Here is an 18,634-nt window from a genome sequence, read left to right as displayed (position 1 = left end):
TACTGTGGCATGGTGAATTGTCATACTTCTTTCTAAGTTTGGATTAGCTTCCAACTTTTTATCCTTTGCACTTTTAATATTATGAAATATCTCCGAGTTCATTTAATGTGAAATTTTTTTCTGGCATCAGATCCTCTCATATATGTTCATCCTTTCATCACAACTACTTTCCTAATTTATGTCAATAAATTAAACTTGACTAAGTTCTTCTGGCTGCATTCCTGGAATCTTTCAAACAGCAGCAGTGTTAGCATTTCTATAGTTAGCTATTTTTTCTATAATTCTACTTAAAATCTATTTCATTTTCAGTTGGAGCACCATCAATTTTGTTCTTTTGCTGTACTTTCAACTTTGTTACCCAATTCTTTCATTTGTCCATTTTTTGAAAAAAAAAAACCATGTGGATTTATTACTAGGAGACAAGACCACTACATTCTTTACAGTCTGTGTGCAAACTCAAAAATAGATGCACAGTGACCAATCACTGACAAACTTTGAAAGGGATGACATGATTGGTCACTGATCTTGATATGTATCTATAATTTATGTAGCAATTTGTGGAATAAAGATCTAGCACCAAAGTTTGTACTTTATGCAATTACAATTAATATACCATGGTAACTGAAACTTGAACCATGTTGTTGGGGGACTGGTGTTATTTAACTAAACTATAATAACTAAAAAGTGTGCATATTGGAATAGTGCAAAGTGAGGCTATCTGTACATTAAATCTGAATGTCCTAAATATACCAATTAAAAGACAGAGATTATCAGATTGAATAAATAAGCAAGATCCAACTGTATGTGGTGTACAAGAATCTCACTTTAAATGTAGAGACATAGGTTAAAATAAAAGGGTGAGAAGAAACAAATCTTCCTCATAGAAGAATTGCAAATAATTTAAGTAGTTACTGCCCCATCAAAGAAATGGAGCTTAATTCTCTGCCCCACCTTGCTCCTTGAATGTGAGCTGGATTTAGTGACTCACTTCCAAATAATAGAGTATGGAAAAGGGAAAAATCAAAAATTTGCAGTGGATAAGCCTGGTAAACCCTACCTTATCCAAATGACCAAAGTTAATAGCACCAGTGATAAGTCATGTTCATATCATGTGCCCCATGATACGATGTGATGAGGAAGGTACTTCACCTTTGTGTTATTCTGCCCCAATAACACATAACCACAGTGTAACCATGAGAAAAACATCAGATGAATGCAAATTGTGGACATTCTACAAAATACCTGACCAGTACTCCTCAAAACTGTCAAGATCATGAAAAGAAGTAGAGACTAAGAAACTGTCACAGACCAGAGTAGACAAATGAGGCATGATGACTAAATACACTGAGATATTTTGGATCAGATTCTAGAACAATAAAAGGACATTAGTGTAAAAACTAGTAAAATATGAAGGAAATCTGGGGTTTAGTTAATAGTAATGTATCAATAATGGTTTCTTTTAACAAATGAACCATGATAACGAAAGATATTAACACTGGGAGAAATTGAATGAGGGTATACAGGAATGTTCCGTGCTATCTTTGTGACTTTTCTGTAAATCCAAAATTATTCCAAAGTTCATATATATTTTTTAAAGTCAAAAATAAATGATGGGAGTAGGCACCAATTAAATGTAAATTCAAAATTAATAAAAAAAGAGAAGGATAGAAAAAGATATAACATGCAAACAATAATAAAAAGAAAGCTGGATTGGCTCTATTAATATCAGACAAACATGACATATTAGCAAGGATAAAGAGATATGTCAATGATAAAAGGGCTAATCCAGTTAGAAGGCATTCATTCCTAAATGTGTGTACACTTAACACATATCATAAGCAAAAATTAATAAAATAGAATAAACAAATCCACAGATTTAGTTGAAGATTTCAATAGTCTCTCAATAATCAACAGAACTAGTAAATGAAAAAAAAAAGTAGCAATATAGAAGACTATACTAGAACACTATTATAGACTATTACAGAACATTAATATACAACAGAACACACAACACCACCACAGAACATGGTAGAATACACCCCTAATCTCAGCTACTTGGGAAGCTGAGGTGGCAGTATTTCTTGAGGCCAGGAATTTGAGGCCAGCCTGGGCAACACTGTGAGACCTCATCTCAAAAAAACAAAACAAACAAAATGCACATGGAACAGTCACCAAAATAAACCATATTCTGAACCATAAAACAAATATTAACCAATTTAAAACAATTGAAATTTTACAAAGTATGTTTGCTGACCATAGTAGAACTAAACTAGAAATCATTTAGAAAAAAAAATCTACAAAATCCCCCCAATATCTGCAAATTAAACAATACACTTCTAAATAAGCCATAGACCAAAGAGGAAGTCATTGAGATATTAAAAAATATTTTGGGCCGGGCCCGGTGGCTCACGCCTGTAATCCTAGCACCCTGGGAGGCCGAGACAGGTGGATCGCTCGAGGTCAGGAGTTCGAGACCAGCCTGAGCAAGAGTGAAACCCCATCTCTACTAAAAATAGAAAGAAATTATCTGGCCAACTAAAAATATTTATAGAAAAAATTAGCTGGGCATAGTGGCGCATGCCTGCAGTCCCAGCTACTCGGGAGGCTGAGGCAGTAGGATTGCTTAAGCCCAGGAGTTTGAGGTTGCTGTGAGCTAGGCTGACACCATGGCACTCACTCTAGCCCCGACAACAGACTCTGTCTCAAAAAAAAAAAAAAAAATTTTTTTTGAATTGCATGGAAATGACTATACAACGTATCAAAATTTGTAGGATGCAGCTAAAGTAGTTCTTAAGGGAAATTTATAGCATTAAATGCTTATATTAGAAAAGAAGAAAGATCTCAAATTAATTATCTAAGCTCCCACCTTAAGAAACTAGAAAAAGAAAATTACTTATGCCCAAGCAAACAGAGGAAGGAAATAATAGAGATAAAAATAGAAGTCAGTGAAATTGAAAATAGAAATTTGGTAAAACCAAACTCTGTCTCCCTCCTGATTTACATGCTATTGTTCTCATGGATTTTAGTTGTATCTTCTTTTTAAAAACCCTACAAGACATTATCATTAATGTTTTTATTCAATTAATATTTATTATTCTACATGTTTACCACTTTCTTTGCTCTTTCCTTCTTGCATCTTAGATTTTCAATATTGCATCAATTGCCTTGTACCTAAATTACATTCTTTAAATTTTCATTAGTACAAGTCTATTGGTGGTAAATTCTTTCAACTTATTTATTTGCCTTAAAATGTGTTTATTATGTCCTTATTTCTGAAAGATATCTTGTCGGAACATTAAAGATATTATTCCATTATTTTCTAGCTACTATAGCTGCTACTGAGGAGTCAGTGGTAAATAGAATTGTGGCTGCCTTAAAAATTATTTGTCTTTTGTTTCCCCTATAGCTTCATATAAGTTCTTTTTATCTTTGGTGGTCTGCAAGTTCACTGTGAGATGTCTAGGTATATAGGTCTTTTGATTTATCCTGCTTGGTATTTATTTGGATTCTTTAATCTATAGACCAATGTCTTTCATCATTTCTGGGCAGTTATCATCCATTATTACATGCCTTTAGTAGAAAATAAGAACAATTGATAATAAGTAAGCTAAGCTTAGTTAAACTCAAGAAGATAGAAAAAAGAGAAGCAGTAAACTAGAAAAATGAAAGAAAAGAAATAATGAAGATAAAGGCAGACATTAAGAAAATAAAAACAATTAAAATAATCCAAGAGAATTAAAAACTGGATTCTTGGAAAAAATAATAAAATATGCAAATCTCTAGCAATGATGATGAAGAAAAGAAAAGAGAAGACACAAATAAATAATATTAAAATGAAAAAAGATGTATAACTACAGATATAGTCAAATTTTTAAAAATTATATTATGGTAACGTTATGCCAATACATTTTAGAACATGAAATGAAAAACTTCCTAGAAAAATTTAAATTGCCAAAATTAACTCACGAAAAAATAGCAAACTTAAAGAAAACAATATCATTAGATAATTTGAATTGGTAGTCAAAAATATCTCTGTCTTAAACACACACATGGACATATGCACACATATACAAATATACTAGAGAAAAAAAGGCCCTAAGTCTTTTATAGAGAAGTTTTACCAACTTTAAAGGATTAGTTGATTCTTATTTTTTACTATTCCATGGGGAGGAAAAAAAAAAAGGAAAGCTTACCAATTGATTTTATGAAGCTATTATAACTCTGGTACCAAAATTGAAAAAGTATCCTTTTCAATAAAGACACTTACAAGAAAACAATACATATAGATCAATCTCACTTAGGGACATAGAGGCAAAAATTCTAAATAAAAGTTAGCAAGGTTTTTTATATTCATCATAATCAAGGAAGAATGTATTAATAAGAGAGATCCAACATTTAAGAAATCTAACAATATAATTCATCATATTAACATGCTAAAAAAGAAAAACCCTGTAATTATCTCAATATTTGCCAAAAGGAAAAAAAAAACCATTCAATACTATTCAACATTGATGATAAGGAAAAAGCCTCTGGGTAAAGTAGCGTAGAAGAGTATTTTCTAAACCTGATTGTTGTTATCAACTAAAACCCAGAGCAACTAATATTCTTTGTAGGGAAACTTTTGAAACATTCCATTTCTGTTTCTCCGTTAAAAGCAGAGACAGTTCAAGGATGATCACTATTGCCAGCATTATCGGACATTGTACTTGAGGCCCTAGCACGATCAGTAAGACAGAGTGGAAGGGAGAAAAGAAGGAAGGAGGTAGGGAGGAAGGGGAACAGGTACCAGTCAAGAATGCATGTGACTGCAAATATCAGAAAACTACCGGTGGCTTAAACAATGAGGAGTTTGTCTCACACACTAGAAATTGGGAAGTAAGGATGGGATTTTTAGGGATGGTGGCACTGATCAGCAGGGTTGTCATGATGTTCTTTCTGCTTTACCCTCTTTAGCATGTTTGATTTCATCCTCATGCTTGCCACCTCATGGCAGTAAGATGGCTCCTGCAGATCTGGGCCTTCCATGCACACTCCAGGCTGGAAGAAGGGGGAAATAGTGGTGTCAGTTTCTTCCCAGAAGCCTCTGGGTGAAAAAAAAGTCCTGGGATAGGGTTAGACTTAGCATTAGGATTAGTGACATACTTATACTAAATACTTAGTGTGATAATTTATGTTTAAATTAGCCCATTCATGAAAATTTTGGTCTTTGTTAGATATTAAATATATTTAACATTTGAGACATACTTATACTAAACAATTATTTATTGTTTATCTTAAATTAAAATTTAACTGCGTGTCCTTTATTTTTTTTGTTAAATCTGACAACCCTAGCAGCTGGGCATATTGTCACCCTGAAAAACTTTAGGTTCTAAAATTAGCAAGGAAGAAAGGGGGATGGTTACTTGACAGGGAAGTATCAGTAACTACCACAGAAGCAAACAAGGTTGTCCAAAAAGACAAGGTGTGTTTTGGGGTTTGTTTTTGTTTGTTTTTTTGTTTTTTTTCTGACATTAACTCTGGCAAAATTTATCATGCAGATTTTTTCCAGCAGGGAAATTGAGTAGCAAAATAGGCAGTGCCTTAGGATACAGTTTTGCTAAAGATGCAGACACATTTTTCAAAAGCATGTGTCTCATAAAATCCAAGTCTACATGAAGTGATAATTTAGTGATAGCATTTCTGCAGGCAACTGAGAAAATTCCTAAAGATACTGTTAACTGTGGATTAGCCATGTCAAATTACAAATCTTTGAGATCTTTATCCTAGCAAATTGTATTAGAATTTTACTAAAATCCTTTAAAAGTTATGCCCACTTGAAAAGTTGTCAGCAGCTATTTTGTTTCCATATGGGTTTAGCTATAAATCTCCCTTGTCTGCAGGAACCTGAGAGTTAAACAAAAAGTATATTGAGTCTACAAACAATAGGAATAACAAGTTTTACTGGTGAATCTGTGGATGCAAAGCAGCCTGGGAGCAGGGTGTAAATTTACTTTCAGAAATGGGAGAGCAAAGCCCAAAGTGGATACCAGGGCAGGAGAGCACAGAAGTTGAGGCAAAAACTTAAAGGCTTAAAATGAGGACTACAACAGATAGGGACCGTTGCCGGAAGCCAGGGAAACCTGAGAGGTGTAAAACTGGGTTGGTCAGATGCAACAAATAAATCCCTTTTGTGAAGGCAGAGTTTCAGTGATAAGGCTTTGCAATTCTTCCTACTCTTTAAAAGATCACTGGAGATATTCCTTGTAGCCCACTTGAGACAATCTGAAAGAAGTGAGTCCTGAAAGTGAGATTCTAAATTATATATTGATATTCTTGCTGTTTTTGATCAATATCTGTCAATTCCTTCTAAGATTGTTGTTATTAGAACAAGTGACAGAAAAGGAGATTGAGTTGAAGGAATTGAGTTGAAAGAAGCCTCACTTCTTTTATTCAATTAACTATTTAAATAAAATTATTTGTTCTCCTTCTTGGAATGAGTAATGTATGAATTCTTCTCTCCTGAGACTGTCAGATTTGGGCTGTTTGTAAAGGGCAGTCAGGTTTACTTCCAGGCAATAAGAGAGGTATGACTGAGAAAGTACTGTCTAGCATGTAGGTCCATTCCCCTGTGGACTAGGTGTGTTCTCCAAAAGTTGTTACTTACAGATTTAATTTTAAAAATAATCTTTACAGTGCTTTTAACTTGTATCACTTCACTAAATCATTTAAATTTTTTTAGAATCATCTTTTTTAATGGCTATACAATAGAATAATCCATCATATGTAGCTATATTAATTCCCTTTACATGAACTTGAGAATCCGGTTATTCAAAGAAGTCTTATAGTGCAGCATTATTATGGCAAATATTATTCTAATTTGCCTGCTTTTAAAATTTGCCTTTTCATCTAGGCAGTTTGCATAAGGCAGGCTGACCTTGTATTCTGCTGGAACTGTTGCCTTTCGATGATTTTGGCTTTCCTTTTGAAGTCAGTGATCACAGATGTTTCATTGAATGGATATAGGAAAGACAGATAGTGAGCCAATAGTGGGTGACAAAGCCATTTGACTTTCAAGGTGCAAACCCAATAGCATCCATCCAATGACTCAGCCTCTCCTGGAAAAAGTAACCTTGCACCACCTCCATCCACAGCCCCTTTTGCTGCATCTCAGAAACCACGGCAGCCTCCAGCAGAAGTGAAGTTCTCTCCCAAGAAACAAAGATCAAAGGTATTCATATTTCTAACTACAGAAAGAAAATTGTTCTTATTTACAGTATTGTCTGTGAGATTTTTGGTGATACACACATGTTATAGAGTTGTACCTTTCACATAGAAATAAGTGCTATTTCAGCTGCTGCTGGGGTGCACTGGATTTTAAAAGGGCAGGGTGTTGCACAAGTCATCTCTACCTCGACACTATCAGTGGGGTTTAAAAAATTCAATCATCTTGCCTCATTGTGAGATTAACTAGATGACTGGGTCAGTCTGTACTGCTAGCTGGTCAGGAGTCCAGGAGTCTGGGATACAGTAGCTATTGCTTTACATCCAAATTTGTGTTATATAGGATATCTAATTGTGAGGTTCTACTGTATTTCATTTGTTTTTAAGCAGAGGCTAAGAAGGCAAGATCTCCAACTTTGCAGAGAATACCTTATGAAGAAGGGAAGGAATTTTGTATTCTTTAACATTAGGACCTCACAGTACATAATTCATCCTCATGGATATTCCTGTACTTTGAAGATGCTGGACTTTCGTAGCTTGATTTCCTATGTTGAGGGGCCCCAGACAGACTTGTGATAATTGAAACTTTTCACCACAGAAAGGAAACAGCTGGCAGTGTCTTTTTCTGGCTTACCCTATGTGGTCACATTTTCCGCTACTCTCGTAAGAAAAGAAAAGAAGAGAAATTGAAAACTGGCACAGGAGAAATTAATCCCACTGTGTCTCCATAGTAGACTGTTACCTGTTCTTCCCAGATCATCTTCTTTTAACGCCCAAATCTTCATGAGTTTTTTACTGTATTTCCAGCACTGGTGGGCTGTTTCCCCTTAAGAGATTTCCAGGCTATTTATGTAGCAGCATGTCATGTGACACCCCAGTTGCCATGGCAAATATTTGTGTTTCGTGAAAAATGTGGGTGAAAAAAATCAATGTAAATGGCCAAATCCCAAGACAGACAGGCCTTCAGGCGAGTGTTTGCCCTGCACCATTATTGTTTCAAATTCAGCTGTTTAACAGGCTGTGAGAAGGCCATGGGCTAATGTGCATAATGGGAACAGGCGGAGGCACCTGTTTTGATTCTCATCCTGTTGGAGCGCTCAGGTCCTATAGTTTTATAGAAAACAGATCTACAGGTAATACAAATATTATGACTAGGTTTTAGCCAGGCAGCAGTTCACCTCTAAAAAAAAAAAAAAAAAAAACTTTTAAAAATACTGACATGTTTTCTGAATGCTAATTAGCCCTGGCTTTGATTTCCTCTGTTGACTTCACAAAGCTTTCCCCAACTGCTGAAAGCAGTAATTTTTAATGACTTTTTCCTGTGCTCCTGGATCGGTACGACATTTCTGAATTGACTCTTCGATGGTAAATGTAATTATTCATATACTTTGTGGGAAGTGTCCTGGGCTAAGAGAAAGACTTCAATATGCTGAGCCTCATGGTAGAGCCAGTACAGACCTTTGGTCAGTTTCCACCACCACGCAGTATGGTGCCATATGGAGAAGGCCTTTCTTGTAAATACTTCTCCAAATCCCCTAGAAGTGGTATTTGGCATCTGATTATAGTTATTTTTGTAAATATTTACTTTGTCAAACTCTTTAAAGCGAACAGGGCTTGGCAGGCAGAGCATCTTTGTCTGGGGTGGAAAAGGTCTTTCTAATTATTAGCTCCTGCCTGCCTAGAAAGAGGGAACAGGCTGGCCCAGCAGGGGAATGGGGGGAGGTGGGTAGGGGGGAACCTTCTATTTGTTTTTGTAAAATTGCCCATGAGAGTCCTTTTGATTTAAACTGTGTCTCATTCTTCATTGTAGGGGAAAGGCAGAAGGTCAAGAGGACACCATGATAGGAAGGTCTGTAATTTGTGTGACTAGTTGAAATTTGGGATCTGTCACCTGATGTCCCTTCCTTTTGCTGCAGGGCAAAAGCATGGGAGACCGCTTGACAGCTGGAGATGGCAACAAAAGTTCTTTTGCACTTCCTTTATAAAAGAAATTAGATCATGTTTTCAGAAAAAAATCATGGTTCATTTAAAGTGAAAAACCTTTTTTTTTGTCCTCTGTTGGGACTGAATTACTGCTCAGGCTTCTGTCCAAACAAATGATTTAGTGCCCTCAAAATTGGCTGAATCATGTCAGTCTTCAAAGATGTTCATCTTTTAAAAGTACACTTAAAAAGAATTAAAATATGAAAAATAAATGTAGTTTTCTCCCAACATGTGCTTACATGAGTGCATGCATATAAGAGCACATGCATGTACATGTGTACACACACATACTACATGTATGATGTCATAAGGGTATGGTATTTAGAGTTAAGCTGACCATAACTAAGGTAACAGGAAAATTGGAAAAATGAAATAGTCCCCACATATGGCGAGTGCATGCCAGCAAGTAACATTCCACAAGGCCCTGCATGGGTAACAAAAGCCCTGAACTTGAAACAAGGATGCAGTGGATTCTCCTTGTTGTAATACAGTAACTTGGGCAAGTCACTTTAACTCTCTGTACCTCACTTTCTTCCCCGGACAAATAGAGATAGGGCCTCCTTTCCCATAGGGTCACTGCAAGGACTAGGTAAGTTCTTGTGTGTGAGAGTGCTTTGGAACTATAATGCACTTATCATAAATCATTGCTCCATTTTTAAGAGTATCTTCTAGGCCTCCCTTTCTTGGTGATCTTAGTAAGAATTTCAGAGGAAACTTAGCCACCCTTTTCAAGAAAGAAGAGCCCACCTTTTGGGTCTCCTTTTACTCCTGCAGAGCTGTGCCTAGATAGGGCTGTATTTACAATGATTGCATAGTCTTTCTGAACCTAGGCACATTGTTCCTAGATAAACTAATAAGTGCAATTAGATCCTTCGTCTAGCTTCCCGTGACTTCTTACTGTAAAGAAACTGTGAGCTTGATGCTGCACTTCAAGAATAGGATGTAAGGCATTATTTATCTGAAATATTTGTAACTGCTAATGTTGATTGAGCTTGTCCATGTGCATGGCACCAAGCACCTTCCACACCCACTGAACCCTCATAGCAGCCACAGAACCTCTGTGCTGTCATTGTCCCCAGGCCTACTCAGATGGTAAAGGAGTTCAGAGGACCCAGCTGAAAGAGTGAGGCTCCAGAATTTGTACTCTCTTCACATACCAGGTTATGAACTCTTCCACATGTGCCAGTTTCTCAAAATTACTACTACTGCTACTATTACTGCTGTTGCTGTTGCTGCTACTATTGCTACTAGTAGCAGCTAACATGTGTTAAGTGTTTACTCTGTGCCAGGCTTTGTTCTTTGATTCTCTCATTTCATTTTCACATTTCTGTGCAGTAGATACCATTATTAGTCCCATTTTACTGGGAGGAACAGAGTGATTAAGTCATCCAACTATAATAGTAAACGATAGAGCCAGCATACAAAACTTGACTTTGGGACTACCAGAGCCCCAAAGCATTAGAAAGTTTTATAAATTTCAATTATTTTTGATGTAAATCTTTCTAAATTATATCTCTGCCTATTTAATGTAATTTAACATTTTCTCTATTCAGTACCATGTATGCAGATAACCAATTTCTGTGTCTTTTTTGTTTGTTTCCTTCAATATTAGACAGCAGTTGTCACCTCTGCTGTCATATCTGCTTTCTTTGGCTCTGACTTTAAGAATTTCTCTATCTTCTATATCAGTTAACCAAATAACCCAAACTCAAGAAGATGAATAATAAGTTTGAAACAGTCAGGCTCTGCATAGGATCCAAAGAATAAAATAAAAAACTGTAGTAGTGCTTATAATAGTTATTTCAAGAAACCTAAAGCATCTTTATTTTCAGGAATCTAGTTCAAAGATTTGAAGTTGCTAAAATTGCCTCTGTAAGCAATTAAATCTTTTTATTATCTTAAGGCAGGCATATTAACAACTATGTTAAAATTTGCTTAAGTTTAATCGATGTTTTGATAATAAAAACTATATGGGTAAAACAAGCAAACAAACAAATATACTTATTGTACTATCAAAATACAGACTAAATTCATGAGTTTGTTTGCTTTTGGGAAGGGGAGAGAGGAATTGAGCTGAAAAGAAATACAGAGGGGACTTCATTTATTTATACACACACACACACACACACACACACACATACGTACACACATACTATATCTCAGAGGCAAAGAAGACAACAAAATAAGAAAATATGTGTCCATAGTAGTTTTTTATATTGTTCTCTATACTTCTCGTTATGTTCAAGACTTTTCCAAAAACCTTCCAGATTAAAAAAGAAAAAAAGTCCAAATTGAAGGAAAAGAAAAAGAAAATCCTTTTTCCTAAGCCGTATCTATGCTGTAAAATTTCCTTTGGTATAGGAAGAATAGGTTTAGGTGATAGCATTTTAATCTCAAAATTGGGGCCTCACTTCTCTTAGTCATTTTTTTATTGTTACCTTCTTTAGTATTTTCCCAACATATACTTTGGATCCTCTCATTAGAAAACTGTGATTATTTTATGAGTCAGCTGAACTATTTTAATCAGGCAATGTGTGACATTGAACATTTCACTGCCTCTATCTTGTCTCATTTTCTCCTGTCTATATAGAGAGGAGATTGGATCAGAGTGGTGTTTTTGAGGGGCTTCCATATATCCCCCACAATCCTCACCCCACAGCCCAGCCCTAAGGAAAGGAGAATAGTGGAAGTTGGGGCGGGGGGTGCAGTGTTCTCTAGACCCTTCATACCCAGCATCTGGGTTATCTGTTTTACCTCTCTACCATCAAATTATAAAGTGTTTGAGTAAAGTGTTCCAGGCCTTATACTTTCAGAGCCACTGGTTGATATCTAACAGCAGTTGTGGCTTTAAAATGGCATATCTGGTGGGGGAATAAGCCTTCTTCTTAAAGAGTGTGGGGTGTCTCCCTGGTTGACTTTGTGCTCCAAGCACAATCTAGTCTCCTTTCTTGTCTTGCCCTAAAGGTTAAAAAGAGGGTGGGTCTCACTTTGACAAGAGTTAGAACTCTGCAACCTGGAGATGCAAGGTGAGATTCAAAAGCAAGTCCAGGCTGTTTTTTTCTTTTAGACCCATTTTCTCTCATAAATCCTCATCTAAGTTACCACTTTAAAGGAAGAAGAGAAGAAAGTCCAAAAACAGAAAAACCTTAGAAACTTTTAAAACCAGTTACCATTTCCTCTAATTCATTAGAAATTATCACCCTCATCTATACATTTTTAGCATTAAACTTTCAAAATGAAGTAAAATTATGTGGTTTTATTTGCAAAACAATTTTTTCTTGCAATTCTTACAAAACAATTTTTATTGTAATTGACAAGAAAAAACTATAAGGATTGTTTTTGCTACTCTTCATAGCATTGTCTAACCAATACGTTTTTATTACATGTGCTTAATAATTTTACTCATATATACCAGAAAAAAGTTTAAATTATCAGCAAGTCACAAAATAATCTTTATTTTTTTACTTTATCTCTTTCATTTATCAAATTATGACCTGATATTCATACAAAATTTGGAAAGTTCAGAAAGAAGAAAAAATATGCAAAGCATTCAAGAATGTTTTTTCTATAATATCACAATCCTTTGTGATATTGTACTTTGGCATATTTCTTTGTTGGTATCATACTGTGTATTTAACTGTGATTTTACTCTTTTCACCTAGCAATTTATCATAAGCCTTTATATATAAAATTTAAAACTTATTATGAAACATTTTTAGTGGCTGCATAATATTCTGTATTAAAGATATACCATAATTTTCTTAGCCATTATGCTGTTGTTCAACATTAAATTGTAAATGTCAAATTATTAATAATATTAATAAATTATTTCCAGTCTTCTCTATTATAAATAAAACTGCCACAAACATTTTTCATTTTGTATGTAAATCTTTGAATTTGGGCTACCTCCAAGGTAGAACTTTTTGGTGAAAGCGTATGGACATTTTTGAATGTCAAACAGTCTATTAGTGCTCCAAAACTCAAGCTATGCATTTGCAAATAAATTTTATGATGATAGGACAGCTCTGTGCTGTGAACCCAGTCCAAGTGGCTATGAGCTTCAGTGTTAGTATTGTTGCATTCATTCATTCATTCATTCATCCAGCTTCTCCTTACTGACCTTTTGCTATGTGCCAGGCCATCTACTAGGCACTGGGGATACAGCAGTGAACAAAGCAAACCAAGTCCTTGCCCTCTTGGGATTTGCGTTCTAGTGAGAGGGACAGGCAATAAATAGATATTTAATACAATGTCAGAGAGTGATAAGGTGTTATAAAGAAAAACGTGGGTATAGAGAATGTGACAAGGTAGAGTGTTGTGAGAATTCTGCAAGTATTCTTTGGTGATCTGTGATCAGACTTACTTACTATCCACACACTTTTCCTCTAGAAAATTGGAATATCAAGCTTTCCTCTGGTGATAATAGCAGTCCTTTTTAAGAATTGCTCTTTCGTGTACCTATAGAGAAAATGATGATGTGTCTTTAGGCGCAGGGGTCGGGGAATCTAGGCTGCTTCTGATTCCCATCCTGTCAGGCTGCCTGTACATATCCCCAGCAGACTCAACCCCTCCGTCACAATTATCCCAAGTGGTCCTTACCCATGTCACATTCTCTCAGAGAATATTGGAGGGGTAACAGAAAAGATGAAATTGGTGCAGCAGTAAAATGAAATGTGTCTCCAGGAGAAGAAAAAAAAATTTCACATTCGACTGAAATTGGCCTCATCTATTTAAAAAATTTTCCTGATTCTGTTCTGTTTGATCTTCAACCAGAATTTGATCCATTGAGTGTTTTTGTTCCATGAGAATGCATCAAAGTGTGCAGATTGTTTCTCCTCAGGAAGTGTTTCAGAGTTCAGGAAGACTCATTTGAATAAAGATACCTTTCAAAGCAATTGCAGAAATTATTCCCAGAAAATTGCTGCTGATCTGAGTGGTCTTTACACTTAATTCTCTTCCTTTTATGCCTCCGCTCAATGAGTTCTCTGTTTTTGCCTTTTATTCTCTTTATAAAGGTTAAGGACTCTGACTCTCACTTTTAATTGGCACTTAAGGCTTAGGCAGTTTCTGGGTCCTACGAACTGAGAGCCATTGACTTGCAAGCTCCAGAAAACTGGAACAGCACTTTTTGGGGTTCTCTCCCCCTGACCACCCTTACACATTAGGTGGTGTGGGCAGCTATTCATCTATTTTGGTTTGAAAGTTGCTAGAAAGAGTTTTCTATCTAAAAAAATAGGAAAGGAAAAAAAAAAATCCCCCAAGTCTTTTTTGTGGCGCGTAAAGTGATGCCATTGGAGATAGTTGCCTTTGACTTGATGGCTTTATTGGCTCCAGATGTTTATTAAAAAGCCAATACCCCTGGAAGGGTGACAGATTAAGTCAAAGAGGAATAGGATATCAAAATTAGAAGTGCCCTGAAATGATCCCTTAATGGAAACTGGAACCCCATGGGAGAAGCGGCTTCCCAGGGCCTCAGAGGAGGGTGGTGATCGATTAGATTCCAGGTCTTCTTGCTTCATATCCACCACTTTTCTACCACACCATGTTATGTTAGCATGTTCATAGGGGTTACTTTAACAAATTGCTTTCCAGCTTTTCAAATAGGAAAAAACAGCAGATCAAGGCCAGGTTGACTCTGATGCAGGAAGTGACAAAAGGAAGGCTGAGCAAGGAGAACACGGTGCAGTAAGGAGCCATTTGGAGTGTTCTGGATGGGTGAGGCTGTGGGCATTGGTGGCATGGGTGCAGGGGACAGCGTGGAGTAGGGTGTGGAAGAGAAAGCACTGAAAGGGAAGAAAGAGGGACTGGAAAAGGAGATGGAAGAGTAGCAAAGACACACTTCATCCAGGACTACTTCTCCTTCCTTTAGTTCTGTATGGATTCGGGAGGTTTAAGAACAGAATTTTGTCTTATAGTAGCAAACACACTGCCTTAGAAGTGAAGAAGATCTACCAACTGGCTCTGTGATCTTGGGAAAGTCATTTACCCTCTCTGAGCCTCAGTGTCCTTATCCATAGTAACAACCACACTGACTGGGGTGATGCACTATGAAAGGGTCTTTACACATGTTGTAATAAACACAGCAGCTCTGCATGGACATTTCATTTTTACAGATGAGAAAGTTTAGATTCAGAGAGCGTAGTAATTTGTCGAAGATTATGTAGCAGATACTGGCAGAGCTTGGATTTGAACACAGGTTAGCCTGACTTCTGGGCCAATGGTCATTTCCCTGGACCCATGATAGCCTACTGCGCAAAAGGCAAAGCCAGTGACCTTCATGATCCCTCATGCTCTAATACTCAGGGCTGTGTTTATGCCGAATACCTGACTCCTGATTAGGTCAGCTACTCTTTCTGAATACTGTGTATGTCTTCTGACCAGTTCTAGCCAGCTGAGGTCCTGATGTTTGTTCTGTACAAAGCTCAACACCTTATGGACCCTCAACAAAAATTTAAAAACAAAGGTCAGACAAATGGCATCCCTAGTCTCTGGGTAATAATAAAGACTCCCTCTCTGAGGTCCACTCCATTCATATTATGAATCTAAGCTGTCACTTAGAGCCATAATCTGCAGGAAGAACTTACTCTTTTTCATACCATGCAGTTGCGTTGGCTAATTACTAATGGATGTGTTTTGGTGTTTGAGAAAGTAAACATTGGCTTATAGTTTCAAATGTATTTTAGCCTTTCTAGGCAAAGGTATGATTATTATTCTCTAAACATGATATCCATGTTGGATTATCCCAAATACTTGACCATTTGCCCCTAGGAGATCTTGCTTATATCCAATGTAAAGATCCAGTTTAATCCTATACCCACTGCTTTCCACATGTGTGAATAGAATATTTTTCATAAAGACATTCAACTTAGAAATATATTCCTTTTTTTCTGGAATTTTTCTTTGTGGTAGTTATTGCTAAATTTAAAAATACAATGCCAGGCCTGTCTTTTTTGCTTCACATCTATGACTTACTAACACACATAATCATCATCCTGCCTTCCTGTTTTTTTGTTTCAGATTTAGAATTTTCCCTAAATAACTGCTCCAGAAACTCTCCAAGTTGCCTAATTAGTGATTACACTTTGCAAATGAAGAACAGCATTTCCCAGCTAGTTGACTTAGTTAGTTAGAGCAGGATGCTAATAATTAGGCCACAGCCACAGGTTTGGGCTCTGTGTGGGCCAATTAGTGAGTGCAGCAATCTCACAAAGGTAAAGGTATGGCTGTAGTCCCAGAAAGGACCAGGTAAGAATGCAGATGCCTCAACAGAGGTCCGTCCCCACTAGAAGGAGAAAATTTTGCTATTGAGTCAGTAATATCACAATGGAAGTACAGCATATCCTAAACTAAAAGAGAGAGAAGGAAACAGAGGGAGGAAGGGACACAGAAAGGAAATGAAGGAAGGGGGTGGGGAGAGGGAGGGAAAAGAAAGAAGGAAGGAAGGAAAGAAAGAAAGGAAGGAAGAAAACCAACAAATAATAGTAGACAAGTTCATAGAGACAAATAATAAAGGAAGCATGACAGAAGGAGTGGAACCTGAAGCACGGTGTGACCTTTAATCAGGGCTCTTCTTCCTAGCAGGCTGCAAAGCAGCTTTGTCTTTACCTGCTCAATGGATCTCACAATGCTGATGCACTACTTTAATTTGGGAAGCCTTTCTCTTGAGAGGCATGTCTTTTCTTGCTCTAAGTCTAAAGTGCTCCCAAGTGTGGCATTCTCTGTGACAGATGTACTACAGTTATGCTTTAGCTGACTCCAAACCCATAGTTTCCCAGTGCCTGAGTGGTCTATTTGATGTCCAAAAGTATGTTTCCTTCAAGAGCAGGTCTTTGCTGGAATATCATCCAAGAAAGCAGGAAGGTGTGATCCCTTTGTTCTAAAACAGCCACTGATAAATTCTGCAACCCCAACCCCCCCCCCAGGGCTATTCTTTCAGAAGGTCTAAAATGCATATGCTGGTGTACAAATTGTCCCAGAGAGACATAAGAATCCTCTCCTTTTTGAACTTCTCCCAAGGTGGTTCCATTTTCATAGATCATCCCAATTTCACATAAGTCTCTGTAAAGATAAGGAATTTCAAAGATATTTGCACATCACTAATCAAATAAGATTCTCTGGCAAATCTCCCATCCATAGATTTGCTTCTTATAGGAGTCTCAGAGTCTTGGTTGACAGTATCAAAACATGTGACTGGCAGGACCAGCCAGAGCCATACATGTCCATCTGTGATGATTTTGTGTGCCTGTTTCTCACTGACGAAGCGCTGTCATTCTTCTCTGAATTCTAACCTTCCTACCATACGAACCCATTCCTGAAGAGAAGCAGAAACGTGGCCATCGGCCATTTCTGTTGGAACATGTGCCACTTGTCTTCTCCCAGGAGTCACATCTCCCGCCAGCACTGATGTCTGCTAAAGGAGGCATTACTTCTGTAACTCTCTCTTGCCTGTCCAAGAAGAAGGAATTTCTTTCCATCTACCAAACAGCTTGTATTCTCTTCCGGTGCCTTGATTAGATCAAAAAGGGCCAGAATCTTGGCAAGAGGACTTTTTATAGCATTTTTATGCCTTATAACAACTCTTTAGTTAAAAGTATACAAAAGTTCACTCCTGTTTAAAGCCTGATTCTAAAGTTAAAGGAAATTTCCCCTTTTGGAATTAACACTTGCTTTTCAGCATTTTTACTTGAAATGACAGTCTAATGAATTATTCCACTGCCCAGAACCTGAGAAAAGAAAAAGAATTTGAAGGGTTTTAGAAAATTTCTTGTGTTTTCTTATCGTGTTTTTATTGTAAATATTATCTCTTGGCTTATTTTTCTCTTAGATAACTTTCTGTCTTAAATTTGTTAATTACTGTCAGTTAACATTTATTTAGTAAAGACAAAGCAGGAACAATCTAACCTAGTAGTAACACAGTGTTATTACAAATGTTATTGATAAATTAAGTGGGTTTTTTTTTTCCTTTGAGTTTTGTGAAAACTCTTCAAAATACAGAGAGCAATATAATCCTTGGTAAAGATGGGCTTATATATCTGAAAACATTGACATATTAAAGACAATCTATTCCTTAAATCCCTAAGCAAGAAGAAACAATCAGTACAGTAAGTTAATACCTGGCTTACTAAAGAGAACTCAAGGTCTGAAACATCTGTGCCCTCTCCCTGGCACCCCCACCCCCTCGCTCCTGCTGCCAGGCCCCTAAGAACATTTAGACCACAGGGCAGAGCGTCAGTGTTTTTTAGGGCAACAGGTTTCAATAACTGAAATGTAGTGGTTACAGAGTGGACACAGATGCAACAAAATTTCCCTTTTTTAAAAAAAAAAAATAGGGTGACATTATGAATTGCTGTCGTCCTCCAAACCTGTTCTGGTTTGATTTTGAAAACAGCATTTGTTCTGGGTTTCTTTTAACATAGAAAAGTATAAAGAAGAAAAAAATTTGTTCATGGTT

At 36.7% G+C, this 18,634-nt stretch overlaps 1 protein-coding gene across 6 annotated transcripts in view; it reads left to right on the top strand.

Annotated features, from left to right (window-relative positions):
- The window catches only part of IQCH (IQ motif containing H), a 198,145-nt gene that overhangs the window by 80,908 nt on the left and 98,603 nt on the right, over positions 1 to 18,634 (top strand). For all 6 annotated transcript variants that reach the window (XM_069458489.1, XM_069458514.1, XM_069458506.1 and 3 more), the window contains 2 exons: positions 7,131 to 7,207; positions 9,011 to 9,049. In XM_069458489.1, the coding sequence (XP_069314590.1) occupies positions 7,131 to 7,207; positions 9,011 to 9,049 (116 nt within the window). The remainder of the gene's footprint in view (positions 1 to 7,130; positions 7,208 to 9,010; positions 9,050 to 18,634) is intronic.

The sequence above is a fragment of the Eulemur rufifrons genome, chromosome 2, assembly GCF_041146395.1.
Source record: "Eulemur rufifrons isolate Redbay chromosome 2, OSU_ERuf_1, whole genome shotgun sequence".
Taxonomy (NCBI): Eukaryota; Metazoa; Chordata; class Mammalia; order Primates; family Lemuridae; genus Eulemur; species Eulemur rufifrons.
Note: the sequence above shows the minus strand (reverse complement) of the source record. Positions and strands in the feature narration are given on the sequence as shown.